Source organism: Helianthus annuus, chromosome 7 (assembly GCF_002127325.2).
Source record: "Helianthus annuus cultivar XRQ/B chromosome 7, HanXRQr2.0-SUNRISE, whole genome shotgun sequence".
NCBI classification, from domain to species: Eukaryota; Viridiplantae; Streptophyta; class Magnoliopsida; order Asterales; family Asteraceae; genus Helianthus; species Helianthus annuus.
The window spans coordinates 136,476,860-136,496,318 of NC_035439.2; the positions used below are offsets into that span (position 1 = coordinate 136,476,860).

The 19,459-nt window shown below is 40.0% G+C and overlaps 2 protein-coding genes across 2 annotated transcripts; one reads left to right on the forward strand and one right to left on the reverse strand.

Moving 5' to 3' along the window:
* The first annotated feature begins 399 nt into the window (after window positions 1-399).
* On the forward strand, window positions 400-4,981 carry LOC110868708. Its single transcript, XM_022117948.2, has 9 exons — window positions 400-647; window positions 1,764-1,961; window positions 2,056-2,142; window positions 2,695-2,830; window positions 2,897-3,059; window positions 3,147-3,275; window positions 3,348-3,542; window positions 4,044-4,166; window positions 4,656-4,981. Exons 2-9 carry the CDS (start codon window positions 1,823-1,825, stop codon window positions 4,758-4,760), a joined length of 1,077 nt encoding a protein of 358 aa, XP_021973640.1. The 5' UTR covers window positions 400-647; window positions 1,764-1,822; the 3' UTR covers window positions 4,761-4,981.
* Window positions 4,982-5,762: 781 nt separating this feature from the next.
* LOC110868707 (chorismate mutase 1, chloroplastic) lies at window positions 5,763-8,958 on the reverse strand. Its single transcript, XM_022117947.2, has 6 exons — window positions 8,698-8,958; window positions 7,718-7,940; window positions 7,532-7,618; window positions 6,869-7,012; window positions 6,670-6,762; window positions 5,763-6,183 (listed from the first exon to the last, which is right to left on the reverse strand). Exons 1-6 carry the CDS (start codon window positions 8,865-8,867, stop codon window positions 5,947-5,949), a joined length of 954 nt encoding a protein of 317 aa, XP_021973639.1. The 5' UTR covers window positions 8,868-8,958; the 3' UTR covers window positions 5,763-5,946.
* Between the last annotated feature and the right edge of the window lie 10,501 nt (window positions 8,959-19,459).

Genomic DNA, 19,459 nt, shown 5'->3' on the forward strand with positions numbered 1-19,459 from the left:
AAGTCACCGAGTCGAAAAATGACCTCCAAGTTCAAGTTAACTGAGCTAAAAACAAAAGTTGATCTTTTTATTTGATGGTCTTTTTCAAGCAATATGTTTAATGATTAAGAGCCTAAAAGGTTAAGGCCCTGTTTGGTGAATCAGAGCTTGAAATCCTCTGAATGGTTCAGCAATTCCACAAATCTGAATGGTTAAGAGCTGAAATCCTCATTCAGATGTCGAACCAAACACCAAAACCTCTGACCGAATCAGAGGTTGGCTCTGATTGACTCCATTCAGATGCAAACAAATAGGGCCCAAGTCTTTTTCGGTTTTTTTCAGTTTCTTTTGTATTCAATACAAAAGGGTTAAAAAATCGTTAGTGTTGAAGATGAGGGGCTTCTTGTGTATTAATTTAGACAAAATTAACTGCCAATGAATACTATGATGACGTGGCAACAACTATATAAGCTGATGGTCACCACATAAAACAAAACTTTCTTCCCTTCATTCCCTCTATAAATTGATTTTCACTTTTGGGTATAAAAACAGAAGAACCCGTGGTAACCGAACCCGGATCCGACATCTGTCGGATCCACATTTCATCTTCCTTCTGGTGGGCTTCTTCCCATATCATTGCTCATAACAAACATCATCATTTCTTTCAGGTTTTCTCTCTTTTTTCTTTATAAAATTCATTATATTTGAATTTTCATATGCATATTATATATCAAGAATGCTTTTTTAATCAAACCCTATTCAATTCTTAAAAGATCCAATTTAAATCAAGAAAAAAAAATGTGAACTTGTGCATGAATACACATTCATTTGTTTCTTGACCCTTTTCTTCATCAAGAAGGATGTTTAACCTTTGTTGGTTTATAATATTGCATGCATGTATAGATAGAGGCCAGTTTTTGTACAAAGTGATCTTTGCGTGCAAAGCATACACCGTATCCATGGTGTGACACGTGTATATTAGGGCGAGAGTATAAGCGTCCGTTAAATTAAAGATGGTTTTAGATGCACTACGTGTATTTTAGAGCAAGCGTATATGCCTCCGTTAAATTAGATATGGTTTTAGACGCACTGTTGTAATTGTTTGGACACACCCTTATTGTTTGTTCATGCGTCAGGACGAATTGGTTTAAACGCACCTTTTAACTAGTTTAGAAGCAAACCAACTGGGGTAGCCCAGTTGGCCACCGACACCCACCTCTTCCCAGAGGTACCGGGTTCGAGTCTTGGGAGTGGCATATGTCGCCCAGGGTAAGAACTTGGCATGGGGAAGTCACCGTGGAGCTAGCTTGGTCGGGTAGCGTGCACTATCCCCCCCCCCCCCCCATCAACTAGTTTAGAAGCACCGTTGTAATTGGACAACTTAGACCCAAAGTTGTAATCAATAATGCGTCAACCATTGAAACATAGACCAATGACTCATATTGCTTCCTACGCTTATCACGAAAATTTCACTTTTTATTTGATCGGAATCATGTATATAATGAGATTTATACGTGATCATTTTTCTAAATTCTATGCTTAAAGTTGCAATGGATGTTTCTTTTCCTTCCAGTAATTAAGTCGGGTTGCTTTAAAGATTACGGAATGATCCTTACAGGCTATAACTGTAAATGTTTCTTAACTTGGACTTTTGGTTATTGTAGTATTCTTGCATTCACTATCTTGATAAACGCTTTATACAAAATCTTGCCGAAGGTCGTTGTAGTTGTTTATATTGTTTTATGCCATGGACTTTCAACTCACCATTTAAAGGAAAACAACAGATAAACGAGGGCGCAAAAGGTTTAAAAAATCAAGGTAAACGCAAATTCGTTACACCAAAATGGGGAAGAACAGGAATTTAGGAAACAGTGTTCTTGTTCATAGCACCTCTATTTGTAGAAACACATCAACTTCCACTTCCACTCCTAACCTCACTCAGATAGACTGGCACCACACCCGATTTGATTCTACTTCTAACGGTACGTTCTTTTGTTCTATTTTTGTAAATCTCAACGATAAAACTTCGTTTCCCACAAGGTCATGCGTTTATCATTCACAAACTTTGTTTTGCAGTCATTTGCCAAGAAGAATCGTGGATTGACTCGGTCAGTGAAGTTGATGAGTCTGATTCCGACGATGATTCGAGTAGTGTTCATGACGGTAAGCAAATGAGTACTGTAATTCTTTCATAAGATTAAGAGTAAAGTACACGGATAGTCTCTGTGGTTTTCCAATATTTTGGATTTGGTCCCCAACTTTTGCCAAAAGTACATGGATGGTCCTTGTGGTTTGCACTTTGTAACGCATTTAGTCCCAACTTTTGCCAAAAGTACATGGATGGTCCTTGTGGTTTGCACTTTGTAACGCATTTAGTCCCCAACTTTTGCTAAAAGTACATGGATGGTCCTTGTGGTTTGCACTTTGTAACGCATTTAGTCTCCAACTTTTGCTAAAAGTACATGGATGGCCCCTGTGTTTTGCACTTTGTAACGCATTTAGTCCCTAACTTGGACCTCCTGAAACCTTTAGATTTGTTGGCTGGGGACTAAATGCGTTACAAAGTGCAAACCACAGGGACCAGGGACCATTCGTGTACTTTTGAAAAGCTAGGGATCAAATCCAAAATTTTGGAAAACCACAGGGACTATCCGTGTACTTTAAGATTAAACAAACTACAAAACACAAAATAAACACCTTGTTTTGATCATGCAGGCGTTTCCGAAAGATACTTTTGTCATCCCCGTGCAGGGTCGTTGATTCCATGTTGCACATATAAGAAGTTAACCCCTGGATGTTGGTCTGCCATCGACCCCTCGAGTTTCACTCTTCGAGACGAAAACTTTTTCAAGTATTTAATCAATCTTTTGCATCTTTTAACACATTTAGAAATGTATGCTAAAAATAGTTTATGCAGACACAAAACAAAGAGTCCTGCCCAAAGTTATTGTCCTTATACTCCAATCGGTGTTGACCTCTTTGCATCGTCAAGAAAAGTCAACCACATTGCGCAGCTTCTCGAGCTTCCTCCGGTCAAAGGCCATGGAATGTTACCTCCGCTTCTCATCGTCAATATTCAGGTTCGAAATCTTTATATTCTTTATTTAAATTTGGTTTCTTGAGAGACAAGTTATAAAATGTGAAACCGCGGTTTTTACTTTTTACAGTTGCCTACTTATCCTGCGGCTATGTTCAACCGCGATTGTGATGGCGAGGGTTTGAGCCTTGTTTTATATTTCAAACTATCCGAAACGTACGAGAAAGATGCGTCTTTTCAGTTTCAAGAAAGCATCAAGGTAATTAAGATGAATGTGTATTTTTTTTTTTTTTTTAAAAAAAGAAAGTTTGTAGAGGTTTAAATTTTGCAGCGTTTGATGGAAGACGAAATGGAAAAAGTGAGGAGATTCACGAAAGAATCGTTTGTATCGTTCAGAGAAAGATTGAAGATTATTGTGGGTGTTATGAATCCTGAAGACATTGTTTCGAATAGCACGGAAAGGAAGCTCTTGCATGCTTATAATGAAAAACCGGTTCTTTCACGCCCTCAACACAAGTTTTATCGGGTACACGCCACCATTTACTTCTTCATTGTGAAACTGACATAGATAGATAGATATCGGGTACTTATATTCTGACACCACCCCCCAAACATGGACGCGAGGGTACCTGATTTCCGACCGGGGGGTCGAAAACGTATATACCAAAAATTTCTATAAAACCGGGGGGTCAAAAACATATATACTCAAAAATTTCTATACGAAAACTACCTACTCTCCACTACTGAGCGAAAAGTTCGGGGGGTCGGCCGCCCCCTCCCGCCCCCACAAAGCTACGCCCTTGGGGCATATTGATGGGGGGAAAAGTTGACACGGGCCGGGCCGTATGGGTCATGTCTTGTTAGGTCATACGGGTCGTATAGCCAGATTAGCACTCTCCTATGGCCCGTATGACACAAAACGCCTTGTTATACGACCTGTATGAGGGCTGCTGTCCAATTAACTCATCAATGGTGTACCGATATCAGCCACCATAAATATAATTTTTTTTTTTTTTAATGTTTGCAGGGATCGAATTACTTTGAAATTGACCTGGATATTCATCGGTTTAGTTACGTAGCAAGAAAGGGATTAGAATCATTTCGTCAACGCTTGAAAAACGGGATTCTGAATCTCGGGCTAACTATTCAGGTTCTTGTGTTCTTATTATGTTCAATGTTTTAAATTTGCAAGAAAAAGGAAACTGTTTTTACTTTTTTTTAGTTAAATGCCATTTTAGTCCCTGTGGTTTGGGCCATTTTGCCAGTTTAGTCCAAAGGTTTCATTTTTAACCTGTGGGTCCAAAAAGGTTTCACAGTTGCCATTTTAGTCCACTTGGTTAACTTCATCCGTTTTTTCTGTTAACGAGAAGGCCAATTTGGTCATTTTGTATGTAATTCTGTTAACTAAAAGGGCAATTCAGCCATATAAAATGACCGAATTGGCCTTCTCGTTAACAGAAAAAATGGATGAAGTTAACCCAGTGGACTAAAATGGCAACTGTGAAACCTTTTTAGACCCACAGGTTAAAAATGAAACCTTTGGACTAAACTGGCAAAATGGCCCAAACCATAGGGACTAAAATGGCATTTAACTCTTTTTTTTTAATATTTTTTTATCATTTATATTTGTTAAAAATAGGCTCAGAAGCCTGAAGAATTGCCAGAGAAAATGCTTTGCTGTTTGAGATTGAACAAGATTGACTTTGTGAATCATGGTCAAATTCCCACACTTGTTGCTCAATGATGAAAAGTCAACTGCAACTCTTTATGCTATCTACAGACAGACACACTAAAGATGACAACAGTTATGTTTTTTTTATTGATGTACTGAATTGAGTGGTGTAAATACATACAGATAATATACAAACAACGCTATTTTTTTAATGATTCCGAGTTTATATGATGTCGTGTTTCTAGGGGATAAACAAACGTTTGTTTTATGTAGAATGCCGTTATGAGTTCTCATTTGTCACAAACCGAGTTTATATGATGTTGTGTTTCTAGGGGATAAACAAACGTTTGTTTTATGTAGAATACCGTTATGAGTTCTCATTTGTCACAAACCGAGTTTATATGATGTTTCACTAAATGTTATATGAAAAAATGACACATTATCATGTCAACTCAGTATTTTGGCATGGTTATCATATGTTACTAACAGAACAAGTAGTATCATTTTGTTACTCTTGTAAAATTTTAATAAGAGTTAATTACTGTTTTCGTCCCTTTGGTTTGTCAAAAATCACTATTTCAGTCCATTAGTTTAAAAATTGCGATTTCAGTCCCTGTGGTTTCACTTTCGTAACCATTTCAATCCATTTATTCTGCAAGTACAGGGACTGAAATGATTACGAGGTGGACTGGAATGGTTACGAAAGTGAAACCACAGGGACTGGAATCGCAATTTTTAAACTAATGGACTGAAATAGTGGTTTTTGACAAACCACAGGGACGAAAACAGTAATTAACTCTTGATAAAATTAGTACATTGATACTCTATGTAAAAGTTAATAACGTTTTTCGCATGTATATTTACTAGATTGTTATTTATTTATTTATTTTTTGTAAAAGGTAAACGATTATCGTATGAAAATTTGGTAAATATAAATAATTTCACATTTTAACACTTTTTTTCTGGCTCAAACCCTCTCCTTGATAGTCATTTAACTGAAATTAAGTTATATATTTATGTATTTGTGTTTAAGTTTATATCTATGTCAACATGAATGGAATTTATCATCAACAATAATGAAAACAAAAATAGAATACAATCATACATCTGCATAAAAATAACATTTTGTCATGGATAAATCAAAATTACATTTATAAAAATTAAGATAAAAAAAAAAACTCGGTTATAGACCCGCAGACACTTCCCGTATAGGTCCACATATAAAAATACATTATATATCGTGTAAGATATGTTCCGATTAATCAAGTCTTCTTAACAAATACTCGACTTGAACCTCCTTAGTCAAAGGCATAATCCAGTCCCCGTAAATATCAGCAACTAAACTCGGGTTAATTTTGTACACCGGCTCGAGTTCAGCTTCCGTGGGCCCAACACAGACTACTTGCCCGTAAGTCTTCGCTTTTGTTTCGACCCGTCTCTGGACTGCCTCCTCCACAGCCGGATATGTTAGCAAATCCATCAGCTTTTTACTATCCTGCACATATGATCAGTATGAGGTTAAAAGATTATACAAACCTGAAAGCGTTTTCAATAAAATAGAGTTAATTGCCATTTTAGTCCCTGTGGTTTGGGTCATTTTGCCAGTTTAGTCCAAAGGTTCCATTTTTAACATCTGGATCCAAAAAGGTTTCATCGTTGCCATTTTGGTCCAACTGACTTAAGTCCATCCATATCTGTTAAGTCTGCCAAGGGCATTTTTGTCATTTCATTTTTCTTTTTATTAACCCTTTTTTCTTTATTGCTTTTTTCTTTTAAATGAAATGACAAAAATGCCCTTGGCAGACTTAACAGATATGGATGGAGTTAAGTCAGTTGGACCAAAATGGCAACGATGAAACTTTTTTGGATCCAGATGTTAAAAATGAAACCTTTGGACTAAACTGGCAAAATGGCCCAAACCACAGGGACTAAAATGGCAATTAACTCAATTAAATATGTCCACATATGAGATAATCTTTACTTGTGCTTTAATGACAGCTTCGTAATCATCTGGTGAAGCTCGAAACTTTGCTTCTGCGACGAATTTACCGTAATGGATTCGTTTAGAGAGGACCTGCAAGGTAAAGATTGCGTTTTTATAATCGTATACGTGCATATACATGACGTTTGAGCTGACTGACATGAAAAAGATTGAAACTTGATCAGGTAAAATGCAGTACCTGCAAGCAGATTGTGTCACATGTTGCGGTTGACCCGCAGTTACCATCGTTTCCTTTCTTGACCAGTCTAGGAAGAAGATCTTTAAAGTACATATTCCATATCTTTTTGTTGATATTGATTGAATCGGCACTAGGATGCAACACCTATACGCAAAACGATGTTGAGAAGCAAATTTAAAATGTCATTTTCGTCCCGGATGTTTGGCCAGTTTTGCGACTTTCGTCCAAATGTTTGTTTTTCCGCATCTGGATCCGAAAGGTTTGAAATCTTGCCATTTTCATCCGGATCCTTAACTCCATCCATTTTTCTCCGTTAAGTCAGGGGTATTTCCGTCTTTTTTGCTAACTTAAAGGGCAATTTGGTCTTTTTCACTTTATGTAAACTTGCTAGAGTAGAGATGTGTGAAAAAAACTGAATTGTCCTTTAATTTAACAGAAAAGACGGAAATACCCCTGAGTCCTGACTTAACGGAGAAAAATGGATGGAGTTAACGAGCCCGACGAAAATGGCAAGATTTCTAACCTTTTGGATCCAGATGCGGAAAAACAAACCTTTGGACGAAAGTCGCAAAACTGGCCAAACCTCAGGGGATGAAAATGGCATCTTACTCTAATTCTTATGATGTATGTAGGATTTAAACACAAACAAATACAACAGGTTACCTGTGGGTATTGCAAGGGGGGCAACATAGGTTCAGGCAAGTCATTTGGGAAAAACGGATGTTCATCGGGGTTCTTGTATCTTCCGACCTGTTTCAAAACCGGTCACAAAGATTATGTTACAGTTTTTTTTTTTTTAATCTTTTTTATGTTAAAATATTAAACAAGTGCAAATTGCAATGAAGTTACCTTAGCGTGAATCTTTTCGGTTTCTTTGACCATGAATTCAACTAACGAACCCTGGAAGCCGTCCATGAAGAAAGCTTTCGGGTCATATGTATCCTCGTTGTACAGATACTGAGCTCTTTCCACAAGGCTAAAGATTATGCTATCCTCTTGTCGAATTAAAGAGCTTCTTATACCGTCAAGAGTGTAAATCTCACTCTCGTCTATTCTACTTGCGTTCTTTACTCTACGAGAATACGGAAATGAATGAAACTAAAAGCTAAGTCAAGCATGGTAAATCACTAATCATGTAACATAGAGCAAATAGATGTTGATTATATATTATGCTATGAATAAAAAAACTCTTTCAAAAACCTAACTCAAGCATGGTAAATCACTAATCAAGTAACATCGGGCCCCTCGTACCAACCAATATTGTCTGTTTTGTCCGCAAAGAGGCCGACTTTCGTGTAGGCCACCCATCATGGATTACTCCTATTCAATCATGCTTGAAACCACAAACGCGTCCAAAACACGTTGAGGCCGAGCATTTCTTATGAACCCAACATCTCTCCTGCCCACGATGCGGGATTTGCACAGGGTGTTACAAATCATGTTATGCACACCATAAATTCATAATATGTCTCTAACCTTATTACCTAAAGCATATTTTGCTAGCTTATTAAGAAGTTTAATACAAGCCACAAGCATATTGAGTACAACTAGTGACACCTGTCTTTTGGGAGATCATAGGTTCAAGTATTGAAACAAACCCATAAAGAAATTAAGGAAACAAAACTAAACCTTAAAGATTCAAGAACAACAAATTTAAAGTGTACCCAATAGAGGCAGAAGCCTGAACTAGTGACACCTGTCTTTTGGGAGATCATAGGTTCAAGTCTTGAAACAAACCCATAAAGAAATTAAGGAACTTGATAACATAATTTGCTTAATCAAATACAATTAAGTCATAAAGTTTAAAGATTTACAAATTTGAAGGGTACCCGAGTGAAGCAGAGGCCTGAACAGCTAGGATGTGATTCTTTTGAACCCCAGAAATGGACTGAAAGCTGCAAGTTTTGGAGAATGGAGGGGGAATTTGGACGGAAAGCCTCCAAGATTTTGACCGGGGGATGGCCGGAGATGACTGGAATCTCCATAGTTTGGCCTCCATTATAGATGGAAAGAATATTGGTGTGAAAGTGGAAGTGTATAAAAATGGAAATATAGGGAGATTAAAGAATGTAGATGTGAAAGTCACCCAATGGTAGGGGGGTTGGTGGGCTTTGGGGGTTAGGTAAGGAAGAAAGATATTGGGTAAATACAAAATTGTCCACATGGAATCTAAGGTGTTTGGTAAAGGTCAAAGATTCAATTATGTCCAAAATACATATTGTAGATGTGTCTTTTTTTTTTTTTTTTTTTTTGGGGGGGGGGGGGGGGGTGGGGGGAAAAAGGGGGATTGGTTAGGCGGTATGTTTATTTGTTGTGTTTGTAAAGTGTAGGTGTGACGAGTTGAGTTGAATCTGAGTTAGTCTAAGTATGAGCTTGAGTATCTAATTCAATAGATTTTAATTTGAATTTGGATCGTTTGAAGCTCTATATATGAAGCTCGAACATGACTCACTTATAATTTTTCAAACTCGAGTTTAGCTCGGTTTATATGTAGAGCTTCAAACGATTCAAACTCAAATTAAAATCTATTAAATTAGATAATTGAGCTCATGCTTAGATGTCACACCCCGATTTCCACGTGTCTCACCGGTGGGCCCGGTGGGGGATTACCGTGACGATGTTGGCAACAATATAGTCAAACCACACAATTATGTAATGCACAGCGAAAGCATAAGATAAATATATAAACTTCAACCTCTGGTTGTAATATCAAATGTATTACAGAAGTTGAATATATCCACAGCGGATCAAAATAAATAAATATTGTTCATTCAGATACGGCATCGAGTTTGCGAGACTATTCGTGATGCTTAGGCAGCTAATACCAGCCAATTTCGTCTAGTACCTGCACTTAATCTTTTTGGGGAAAATACGTCAGTTTACACTGGTAAATACATTCAACTGACACATTTGAAAATGTTTATTAAAAATTGATTTGAATGCACAAGGCACAAACTCTTTTATAACTTGGGAAAATTATTATAAAATCTTGTGAACGTTTTACATGTTCTTTTATGCGTTCAGTAGCCCGGGTCGTGCCGGGTTAAAGATTTATAGACACACCACGTTTGCGTAAAACCGTAGTATAAAAACCAACGGCTACGTCTTTTAATTTAATGTCGACACTATATACCGGGTGTACGCCTACACCGGGATGTCGATGGTCGTGGCCATTTCGTAAAATGATGCCAAGGATATCCGGGACAACGGTCATTAAACCCCCCAAAGGTTTTAAGCAACAAAACTGTTTAAATGAGCCGATCATATTATTTAATTAACCACCTAAGCGATGGATGAATATAATGCTCAATCAAGCGGTATTAATATACCGTAACCCAAGCCCATATAGGGGAAATAAGTTAAAGTATTTACCTTTGCAAGTATATTTCCTTAATTTGGATTAAATCACCGATAGCTTTTACTGGGGCTCCTAATCTGGAACGAAGGTTTTAATTAACCTCTTAGAATCCTAACGAGTCTTATAATGGCCGTAGCCTAGACCGGTTGGTTCCGTTATATATAGATATGGTTTAATCGCGCGAAAAGGCGAAAACCGAGAATGGAGTGCGATTCTGACCCAACAAGTTCAGAGACTTGTTTTAAGTGGGTTTATGGTTCACACTCTGGATTTTGGGGTCCAAATAATATAATTTGACCCGTATCGGCTAATTTATGAAAACTAGTTTCATAAGCCGAACCGTGCGCGCAATAGGCGAAACGGTTAATCATGAGAGTCGTACGCTTATTTCCTAAGTCAATATGCCTTAAATGGGTTGTGGTATCAGTATGATACCTTCCGTGACGCCCGTAACGAGTTTAAGTTAGTATTATGCCCCGTAGGGGCTTTTCGGTCATTTTAAAGACTTTAAAAGGGCTTTTCGAGTTCTACAGGAAATCTGAGTTTCCCGAACAGCTTATAAAGCTTAAAATACTTTATTTATTATTTAAAACCAGTAGCAACTGGAATCGGGTTAAAAGACCTTGTAGAACTCATGTTTTGGCCGAAAAGGGCATATTCGGTATTTACCGAACCGTAGCCATAACCGCAGGTTATGAGCGAGGTAAAAATTATTAAAAATCTTTAAAATTCCCAAAATATTATTTTAATACAGTGGGTAAAAGTTTTGGTGACGAAATCTTGGTTTAGATAGGTGTTATGCTAATTGCGCCGTTTATTACAAAAGTTTATTTAAATTGCGCTAATTAGCATAACTCTCATTCTAGACCTCGGATTGACGTGAAACTTTAAGGACATGCTTATAATTTAATAAGCAAGGTTTTGGTCCGTTCACGTATCCGAAATACTCGTTTTAATTTCAAAAGGCCGTTACGGTCAACTTTTAGGCGAATGACGGAAATGCACAAAAGACTCGGATAACTCATGAACCGATCACAGAGGTTTATACCAACATGTGACCTGGTCCTAAGAGAGTCCTAAGGTATATCTATACCTCACTAAAACGGGTCAGAACTGAAGTCAAAGCAAAAGTCAAACTTTTGCGACATTCGGCTCCGAACCGGTTCAATATAGCAAATGATCGATTCAAACGAGCGCAAACAAGTTTATATACTTAATATCATGTTTTATAAGTGTCAAAACAGGTTTCATAACATATACATTACAGATTATGCATAAATCGCTAAAATAGCTTTCTGTTGACTTTTTAACCGCACGTTTGACTCGATATTTGACATAGTTAGAGTGGTGATCAGGGGGAACCCTTTTAGAGGTTTATTACCCACATTGATACCAACTTATAACCACTTTTGATTCGTCATAAGACTGAACCATCACTGAGTTATTTTAAAGTTAAACCGTATTTACGACGGTTTGGTTCTTAGCCATTTACTAAGGAAATGTGAAACCACAAAGGGTTAGATCACTTACAGAAGTTGAGTCTTGCTTATAGAGCAGAGATGGATGCTTGGGAGCTTCTTAGAATGATCAGTAATTGTGTTTTGAGTTGTGTGAATGTTGTAACCACAACATGGCCTTTTATAGTGAAAAATGAACCCCAAGATCATTCCACATTGGCCTATACTGATCATGGATCATGGGCAGGTGTCCCTAAGGTGTATGGGTCGAGTAGGGGGCGCCCATGCTTCATTAATTGAAGATTTGATCGTTCACAAGCTCAAAAGGCAAGTCTGTCCAAACATTCTGCATCTGGGCGTCTAATGCGGCCCGCATGGGAGTTCCATGCGTTTCTAATGCGGGCCGCCTGGGTTTTAAATATCAGGCGAGTAAAAGAGGAGGCTCGCGGCCCGCCTCAACTTAACCACAAATGCAATGCGGGTCGCGTGGGGCCTGTTTTTCAGATTTTTAAAATCTTTTGAAATGATTACGAAATCTTGGTAATTAATAACGAAATCTTTCGTAATGATTTACCTGACCTTTCGGGTTTGAAGGGGTAACTTTGCGGTTTGGCCCTCGGTTAATTACAACTAAGGACCTCGTGTTATTTACCCGCGTTGTTAAGTCCCCGGTTAGTTTATTAATTATTTTGGAAAGCCTTAACTTTCACTGTTGACGCTTTTAACCCTTCTCATACGAATTTGAGTATAACTCTTTCGTTTTAAGACGGAACTTCGCGGAATTTATACAGTATATTCTAGTGAGCGTATAATACTGTTACGAAGCCTTGGGAACGTTAAAGGGTCACTCAGAGGTAATATTAAACATGTTGACACAGTTAACCCCTGTAGCTCGTAATCTCTCACTTTCTTCCGCGTTTCGTTTCCGTACGATCTATGATTTATTCGTTTGAAGGTTCAAGCGTTATTTAGGGTTACTATACAGTATATTTACCCTTGTTGACATTTATAACCCTCGAATTTATATACTTTCAAGGTTTGTCAAAATTAGTCCTTTATTTAATATAAATGCCACGTGTAAACAAATGACACGTGTTAACACATTATTGGACACAAAAATTCGAGGTGTTACATCCTCACCCCCTTAAAATAAATCTCGACCCGAGATTTACTTAAATAAATAGGGGTACTTTTCTTTCATTGTAGCTTCGACTTCCCACGTATATTCAGGGCCTCTACGAGCATCCCATTTGACCTTTACAATCGGTACGTGCTTTCTTCGAAGTTTCTTCACCTGTCGATCTTCAATCGACAAAGGTTTTTCTATAAATTTTAAGCTCTCATCTATATGCACATCTGTGTGTGGAATCACCAATGATTCATCGGCGAAGCACTTTTTGAGATTGCAGATGTGGAACACGTTGTGAATTTCATTGAGCTCTTCAGGCAAGTTCAACTTATAGGCGACTGATCCGACACGTTCAATGACCTCAAAAGGTCCTATGTATCTTGGACTCAGTTTGCCTTTCTTGCCGAAACGCATCACCCCCTTCCAGGGTGACACCTTAAGTAATACCTTTTCACCCACTTCGAAGTGAAAATCCTTACGCTTTGGATCAGCGTAGCTCTTCTGCCTATCGCGGGCAGCCTTGAGACGTTCCCGGATCTGGACAATCTTGTCCGTTGTCTGGAAAACAATCTCTGGTCCTGATAGTTGGACCTCTCCTACTTCCGCCCAACAAACAGGCGATCTACATTTCCTACCGTATAATGCCTCGAAAGGCGCAGCCCTTATGCTGGTGTGGTAGCTATTATTGTAGGAGAATTCGATCAGGGGTAGATTCTTATCCCAGTTACCACCTAAATCGATCGCACATGCACGAAGCATGTCTTCTAGCGTTTGGATAGTACGCTCACTTTGACCGTCCGTCTGTGGATGGTAAGCCGTACTAAAGTTTAAACGCGTGCCCAAAGATTGCTGGAAACTTTTCCAGAAGTGAGATGTGTATCTAGTATCCCTGTCGGAGATAATAGACACAGGTATGCCGTGTAAGGCTACAATCTTATCAACATAAAGTTGGGCTAACATATCGGAGCTATACGTCTCCTTGATGGGTAGAAAATGAGCTGATTTAGTCAGCCTATCGACTATGACCCATATTGTATCGTTTCCTTTCCTGGTTTTGGGTAACTTGGTTATGAAGTCCATAGTTACGCATTCCCACTTCCACTCGGGAAGTTCAGGCTGTTGTAGCAAGCCAGATGGCTTTTGGTGCTCGGCTTTGACTTGAGCACAAGTCAAGCACTTTGCTACGTGGGCGGCTACAGACTTTTTCAAGCCTATCCACCAATAATTTGCCTTTAAGTCTTGGTACATCTTATCAGCACCAGGATGAACTGAGTATTTGGAACTATGGGCTTCCTGGAGAACAACATCTCGTAGTCCTCCATAAATCGGAACCCATATACGTCCGTTCAGCCTCAAGATTCCATCCTTGCTAAGAGTCAACTGCTCCTCAGTTACTCCCAGCTTTTCATTTGGATAGTTAGCTTCCAACACAGCCTCTCGCTGTGCAGCTAATATCCTTTCAATTAGATTGTTCTTGACTTCAATGCTCTTGGCATTGATTCGAATGGGTTTTACCCTTTCTTTCCTGCTCAAGGCATCGGCGACTACATTCGCCTTGCCGGGATGGTACCTGATTTCGCAGTCATAGTCATTCAGGGTTTCCATCCAACGGCGCTGTCTCATGTTCAGCTCTTTCTGGTTGAACAGGTGCTGGAGGCTTTTGTGATCAGAATAAATCACAAATTTAATACCATAAAGGTAGTGCCTCCATAATTTCAGTGCAAATACAACGGCACCCAACTCCAAATCATGGGTGGTGTAATTCTTTTCGTGCACTTTTAATTGCCTTGAAGCATAGGCAATCACCTTGCCCTTCTGCATAAGCACACACCCCATGCCTGTGTGTGATGCATCGCAGTAAACTACGAATTCATCTGTACCTTCCGGTAATGTCAACACAGGTGCGTTGCTTAGCTTTTGCTTCAGTATTTCGAAGGACTCTTGCTGCTTTGGGCCCCAAATGTACTTTTCTTTCTTCTTGGTCAAGGAAGTCAAGGGCGCAGCAATCCTCGAAAAATTTTCAATAAACCTCCGGTAGTATCCTGCTAATCCTAGGAAACTACGAATTTCGGTAGGCGTCTTTGGCTCTTGCCAGTTCATGACCGCCTCTACCTTAGCGGGATCCACTTGGATACCACGCTCACTCACAACGTGTCCTAAAAACTGAACCTCTCGTAGCCAGAATTCGCATTTCGAGAATTTGGCGTAGAGTTTCTCACGCTGTAGTAGTTCGAGAATGCAACGGAGGTGCTTCTCGTGGTCAGCTTGGTTCTTGGAATATATAAGGATATCGTCGATGAAGACTATGACAAATTTGTCCAAATACGGCTTGCAGACGCGATTCATGAGATCCATGAACGCTGCCGGTGCATTTGTGAGCCCAAAAGGCATCACTAGGAACTCGTAATGACCATAGCGAGTCCTAAATGCTGTCTTATGTACATCCTCATCTCTGACCCTTAGCTGATGATAGCCCGACCTCAAGTCGATCTTTGAGAAATAGCTCGCTCCTTGCAGCTGATCGAACAGATCATCGATCCTCGGCAAAGGATATCTGTTCTTTATGGTAACTTTGTTTAGCTCTCGGTAGTCGATGCACAACCGCATCGATCCGTCCTTCTTCTTTACAAACAGGACAGGAGCTCCCCAGGGAGATGAACTAGGTCTGATAAAACCTTTCGCCAGCAGTTCATCCAACTGGGTCCTCAGTTCTTTCATTTCCGTTGGAGCTAGCCTGTAAGGCGCTCTTGCTATCGGAGCTGCTCCAGGAATGATGTCTATTCTGAACTCCACTTGTCTATCTGGTGGCAAACCAGGTAGTTCTTCAGGAAAAACCTCGGGATATTCAGAAATGACAGGAAGATCCTCGATCTTCGGCTTCGGTTCTTCCATTATCACCTGAGCCATGTAAATTACACAGCCTCTGTTCAAACACCTTGAAGCTTTCAGCATAGATACGTCTTCGGGCAATCCGTACTGCGTATCTCCTCGAATGGTAAGAGATTCACCACTCGGAGTCTTTAAAACTATCTGCCTCTTGCCGCAAATGATTTGGGCCTGGTTATGGGATAACCAGTCCATGCCTAGCACGATGTCAAAACCCGCTAATTTGAAGGGAAGTAGAGATAAAGGAAAAGAATGGTTCCTAATGGACATTTCACATCCTTCTAGAACAGTTGAGACGGTTTCTATCGTGCCGTCTGCTAACTCTACTTCGTATTTCATATCAAGGGTTTTGATAGGCATATTTAGTAGTTGGCAAAATTTCTGGTCTACAAAGGATTTATCAGCGCCAGAATCGAATAGTACTCTTGCAAATATATTATTTACGAGGAAAGTACCTGTAAGCACATTGTCGTTCTGGACCGCTTCCTTTGCATCCATGCGAAAAACTCTCGCATTTGAATTCTTTGTCTCTTCCGCCTTCTTGGCATACTTTGGGCAGTTACTCTTGATATGCCCCTTTTCGTTACAACCGTAGCAGGTTGCATCCTTGATCTTTTTGCACTCCACAGTCTTATGATCCTTGGACTTGCATAGTCCACAGGAAGGAGTCTTTGATTGTGACTGTGAGTTTGATGCAAATCTGCACTTCCCAGAGTGGGGTTTCTTGCAGATCTTGCAGTTGGGCCTTTCACCAGCTTGCCCATCTTTCTTCGCTTCCGACCCTCTTTTGCCTTCACCGTTTCCACGGTGCTTCTTCCCTGATCTTCGTGAGGTATCATCCTCACGTTTTCTCTTCTCAGCCTCCTTGTTCCTTAGTGTCCTCAGACGGACAGCGTCTAAGGTGAGAGACAAGGAGAGGTCAGTAACTGACCTGAAGGTCGTCGGCCGAGAGGCCTTTACACTCGCCTTTATTGCGGGCTCCAAGCCCCCAATAAAACGGGCGATTCTTCGAGGTTCTGGTGTCACAAGGTATGGGACCAGACGAGACATTGTATTGAAACTCGTCAAATATGCCTGGCAGTCCAGGTTCGTCATCACCAGTGACACAAAGTCAGCCTCGATCTTCTCAACCTCATGTTGAGGGCAGTAGTTTTCCTTAATGAGAGCAATAAATTCCTCCCATGTCATCTTGTACAAAGCAGATTTACCAGATGCCTGCACCAACGCCCTCCACCATGCCAGGGCCTCGCCCTTAAATGATTGGGACACATATTTCACCACATCCCTCGCTGCACACCCGCTGATGTCCACAATAGTGTCCATCTCATCTAGCCAGGTGATACAATCAACAGCACCTTTCTCCCCTGTAAATTCCCGGGGCTTACAAGATACAAAATATTTGTAGGTGCAACCCTTAGCACTGGATGCATCAGTATATTCTCTATCGCGATGAACGCTGTGCTCAGTGGACGAGTGTTTGTCGTCATCTTTCTTGGGTTGAGAGGGTGGTTTGGAGTGTGTCTTTGGTTTAGAGGGTGGTTTTGACACGGTTCTGCCTTGGGACTCAGTATATTGACGATCAAGAGCTGCCTGAACAGCATTGTCAATCAGAGCCTTTAGCTGTGCGCCTGTCAGATGCACTTGCGCATTGTCGTATTCATCATCATTAGTATGGCTATTTTCTCCGTTGGGATCCGCCATTGTAACTTGAATCTGTTACAGAAGATAATAAAATTTTATTCAGGCGATTATTATATAATTGTCTTTTATGACAATTTGTCAACCATGGTACAGAGACCATATTCGGTTAACTTATTATTTCATTACAATATTAGGATTTGAATATATCCTATTTCAGCTATATAAATAGTATTGGCGGCATAAAGCCTAATCACGAGGATGTTTTATAATTTTAGCCGAGATTTCAGAGAATCAAAGGCATAGAGATTTGAACCGTAGTTCTTTTATCTCTTTCTGACAGAGAGTCATAGACTACCACTGCCTTTTGTCTTTATAAGACAATTATTACGGCCCATAGGCACTACACCTCTAATGGATGTCTTAATATAGTTGGCCCGTAGGCACTACATCTCTAATGGATGTTTTAATATAGTTGGCCCGTAGGCACTACATCTCTAATGGATGTTTTAACATAGTTGGCCCGTAGGCACTACATCTCTAATGGATGTTTTAATAATACTGGCCCGTAGGCACTACATCACTAATGGATGTTTTAATAATACTGGCCCGTAGGCATTACATCACTAATGGATGTTTTAATAATGTTGGCCCGTAGGCACTACATCTCTTAATGGATGTTACATCACAATTGGATGTTTATAAATAATCATCTTCATTGATGATTTAACCCATGATTTATAAATCATTTAGTTGGGCTTTGAAATCCTTAAAGGATTATTGTATAAGAATGACGGGTGTGATTTCTAACGAATCACATCTGCCATGATTGTTAACATGCGTACAGAGGTTAACAGGGAATCAGAATCTTTTCAATTAGGTCGTACCATCTTGACTGGATCTTAAAAGACACCAAGCTAGGTTTCACCTTTTAAGATTCTTATCTAGGCAGATCAATATAAAAGGAATGGTTTTGATTTATTTTATACATATTAAAACAAAACTTATAACATACATTCCAAAATCTCAAATACAATTACATATTGCCCTAAACGGGTCTTTTAAATAGTACATACCTCCATAGAGGTTTTAAAAACAAGTGACAAGTCCACGCAGGGACTAATACAAGATAGATGTCCATGCAAGGACTAAAGATAAGTCCACGTAGGGACTGAATACTATAAGTTGTCCACGCAGGGACTTATTTCAAAGTGGAAATTATATTAGTACAACTATCAAGGGCTAATGGTCACGTTTCTTCTTTTTGCCCTTTAGTAGGTTCGCCAAGCCTTTGAGAAATCCTCGGTGGCTCTTTTTCTCTTCTTCGAACTCTCTCTCCACACGATCTAGTCGATGGAGTATTTCTTCCTGTTCAGGAAGAGAGAAACGTGGTTGTGGCGCTTGATGCGGAACGGAAGGTCTGGGAGGTATTGGATACCCATGAGCTGAGTAGTCCGGTGGTCCCATGTTTCCATGTGCTCCGTCAGGGTAGCGCGCATTATATCTTGCCGACACCACATATGGGTCGCGCTCATAGCCGTAGTTGTATTGTGCTTGTGATGGTTCGAACGGGTTGTAAGCCGTTGGACCCGTATAAGCAGGTATGGGTTGGTCATACCCAAATGGTGGCGAATTTTGTGCAGCTGGTGCGGAGTTCGCCTCCTGTATAGGACTTGAAGGTCCTTCTTCTTGTAGTGGCGGATAGTGGCTACTACTAGAATGTCGAGGAGTGCTGAAGTGGATACCCCCTCCTCCTCGTGTAGACATACGAGCATTCGTCCTCCTACGCCTTGGCGGATCAGGTATTACTGGTTGCGCCGGTGGCGGAGGTGGTGGCGTAACTGCCTCAAAGCGTGAATCCTCAGAGGGATCCTGTGGATGTCGCGGTTGTTGTGATGTCTGTTGAGGTGGCGTGTAGTACCACTCATGTCGGTCAAACAACGCTTGGAAACTGTCTGGTCCCTGATAGGGTGTGCCATGGAAGGATGACCCATCAGAGACTTCTATCGGATGCGTGGGCGTACCACGAGCTGGTTCAGTAGGATCCTCATCTTCCTCCATGGGATCTTCAGAAAAGTGGTCTTGTGGCCCTAGTGAAACAAAACCTGAAGGTTCCTGTATGT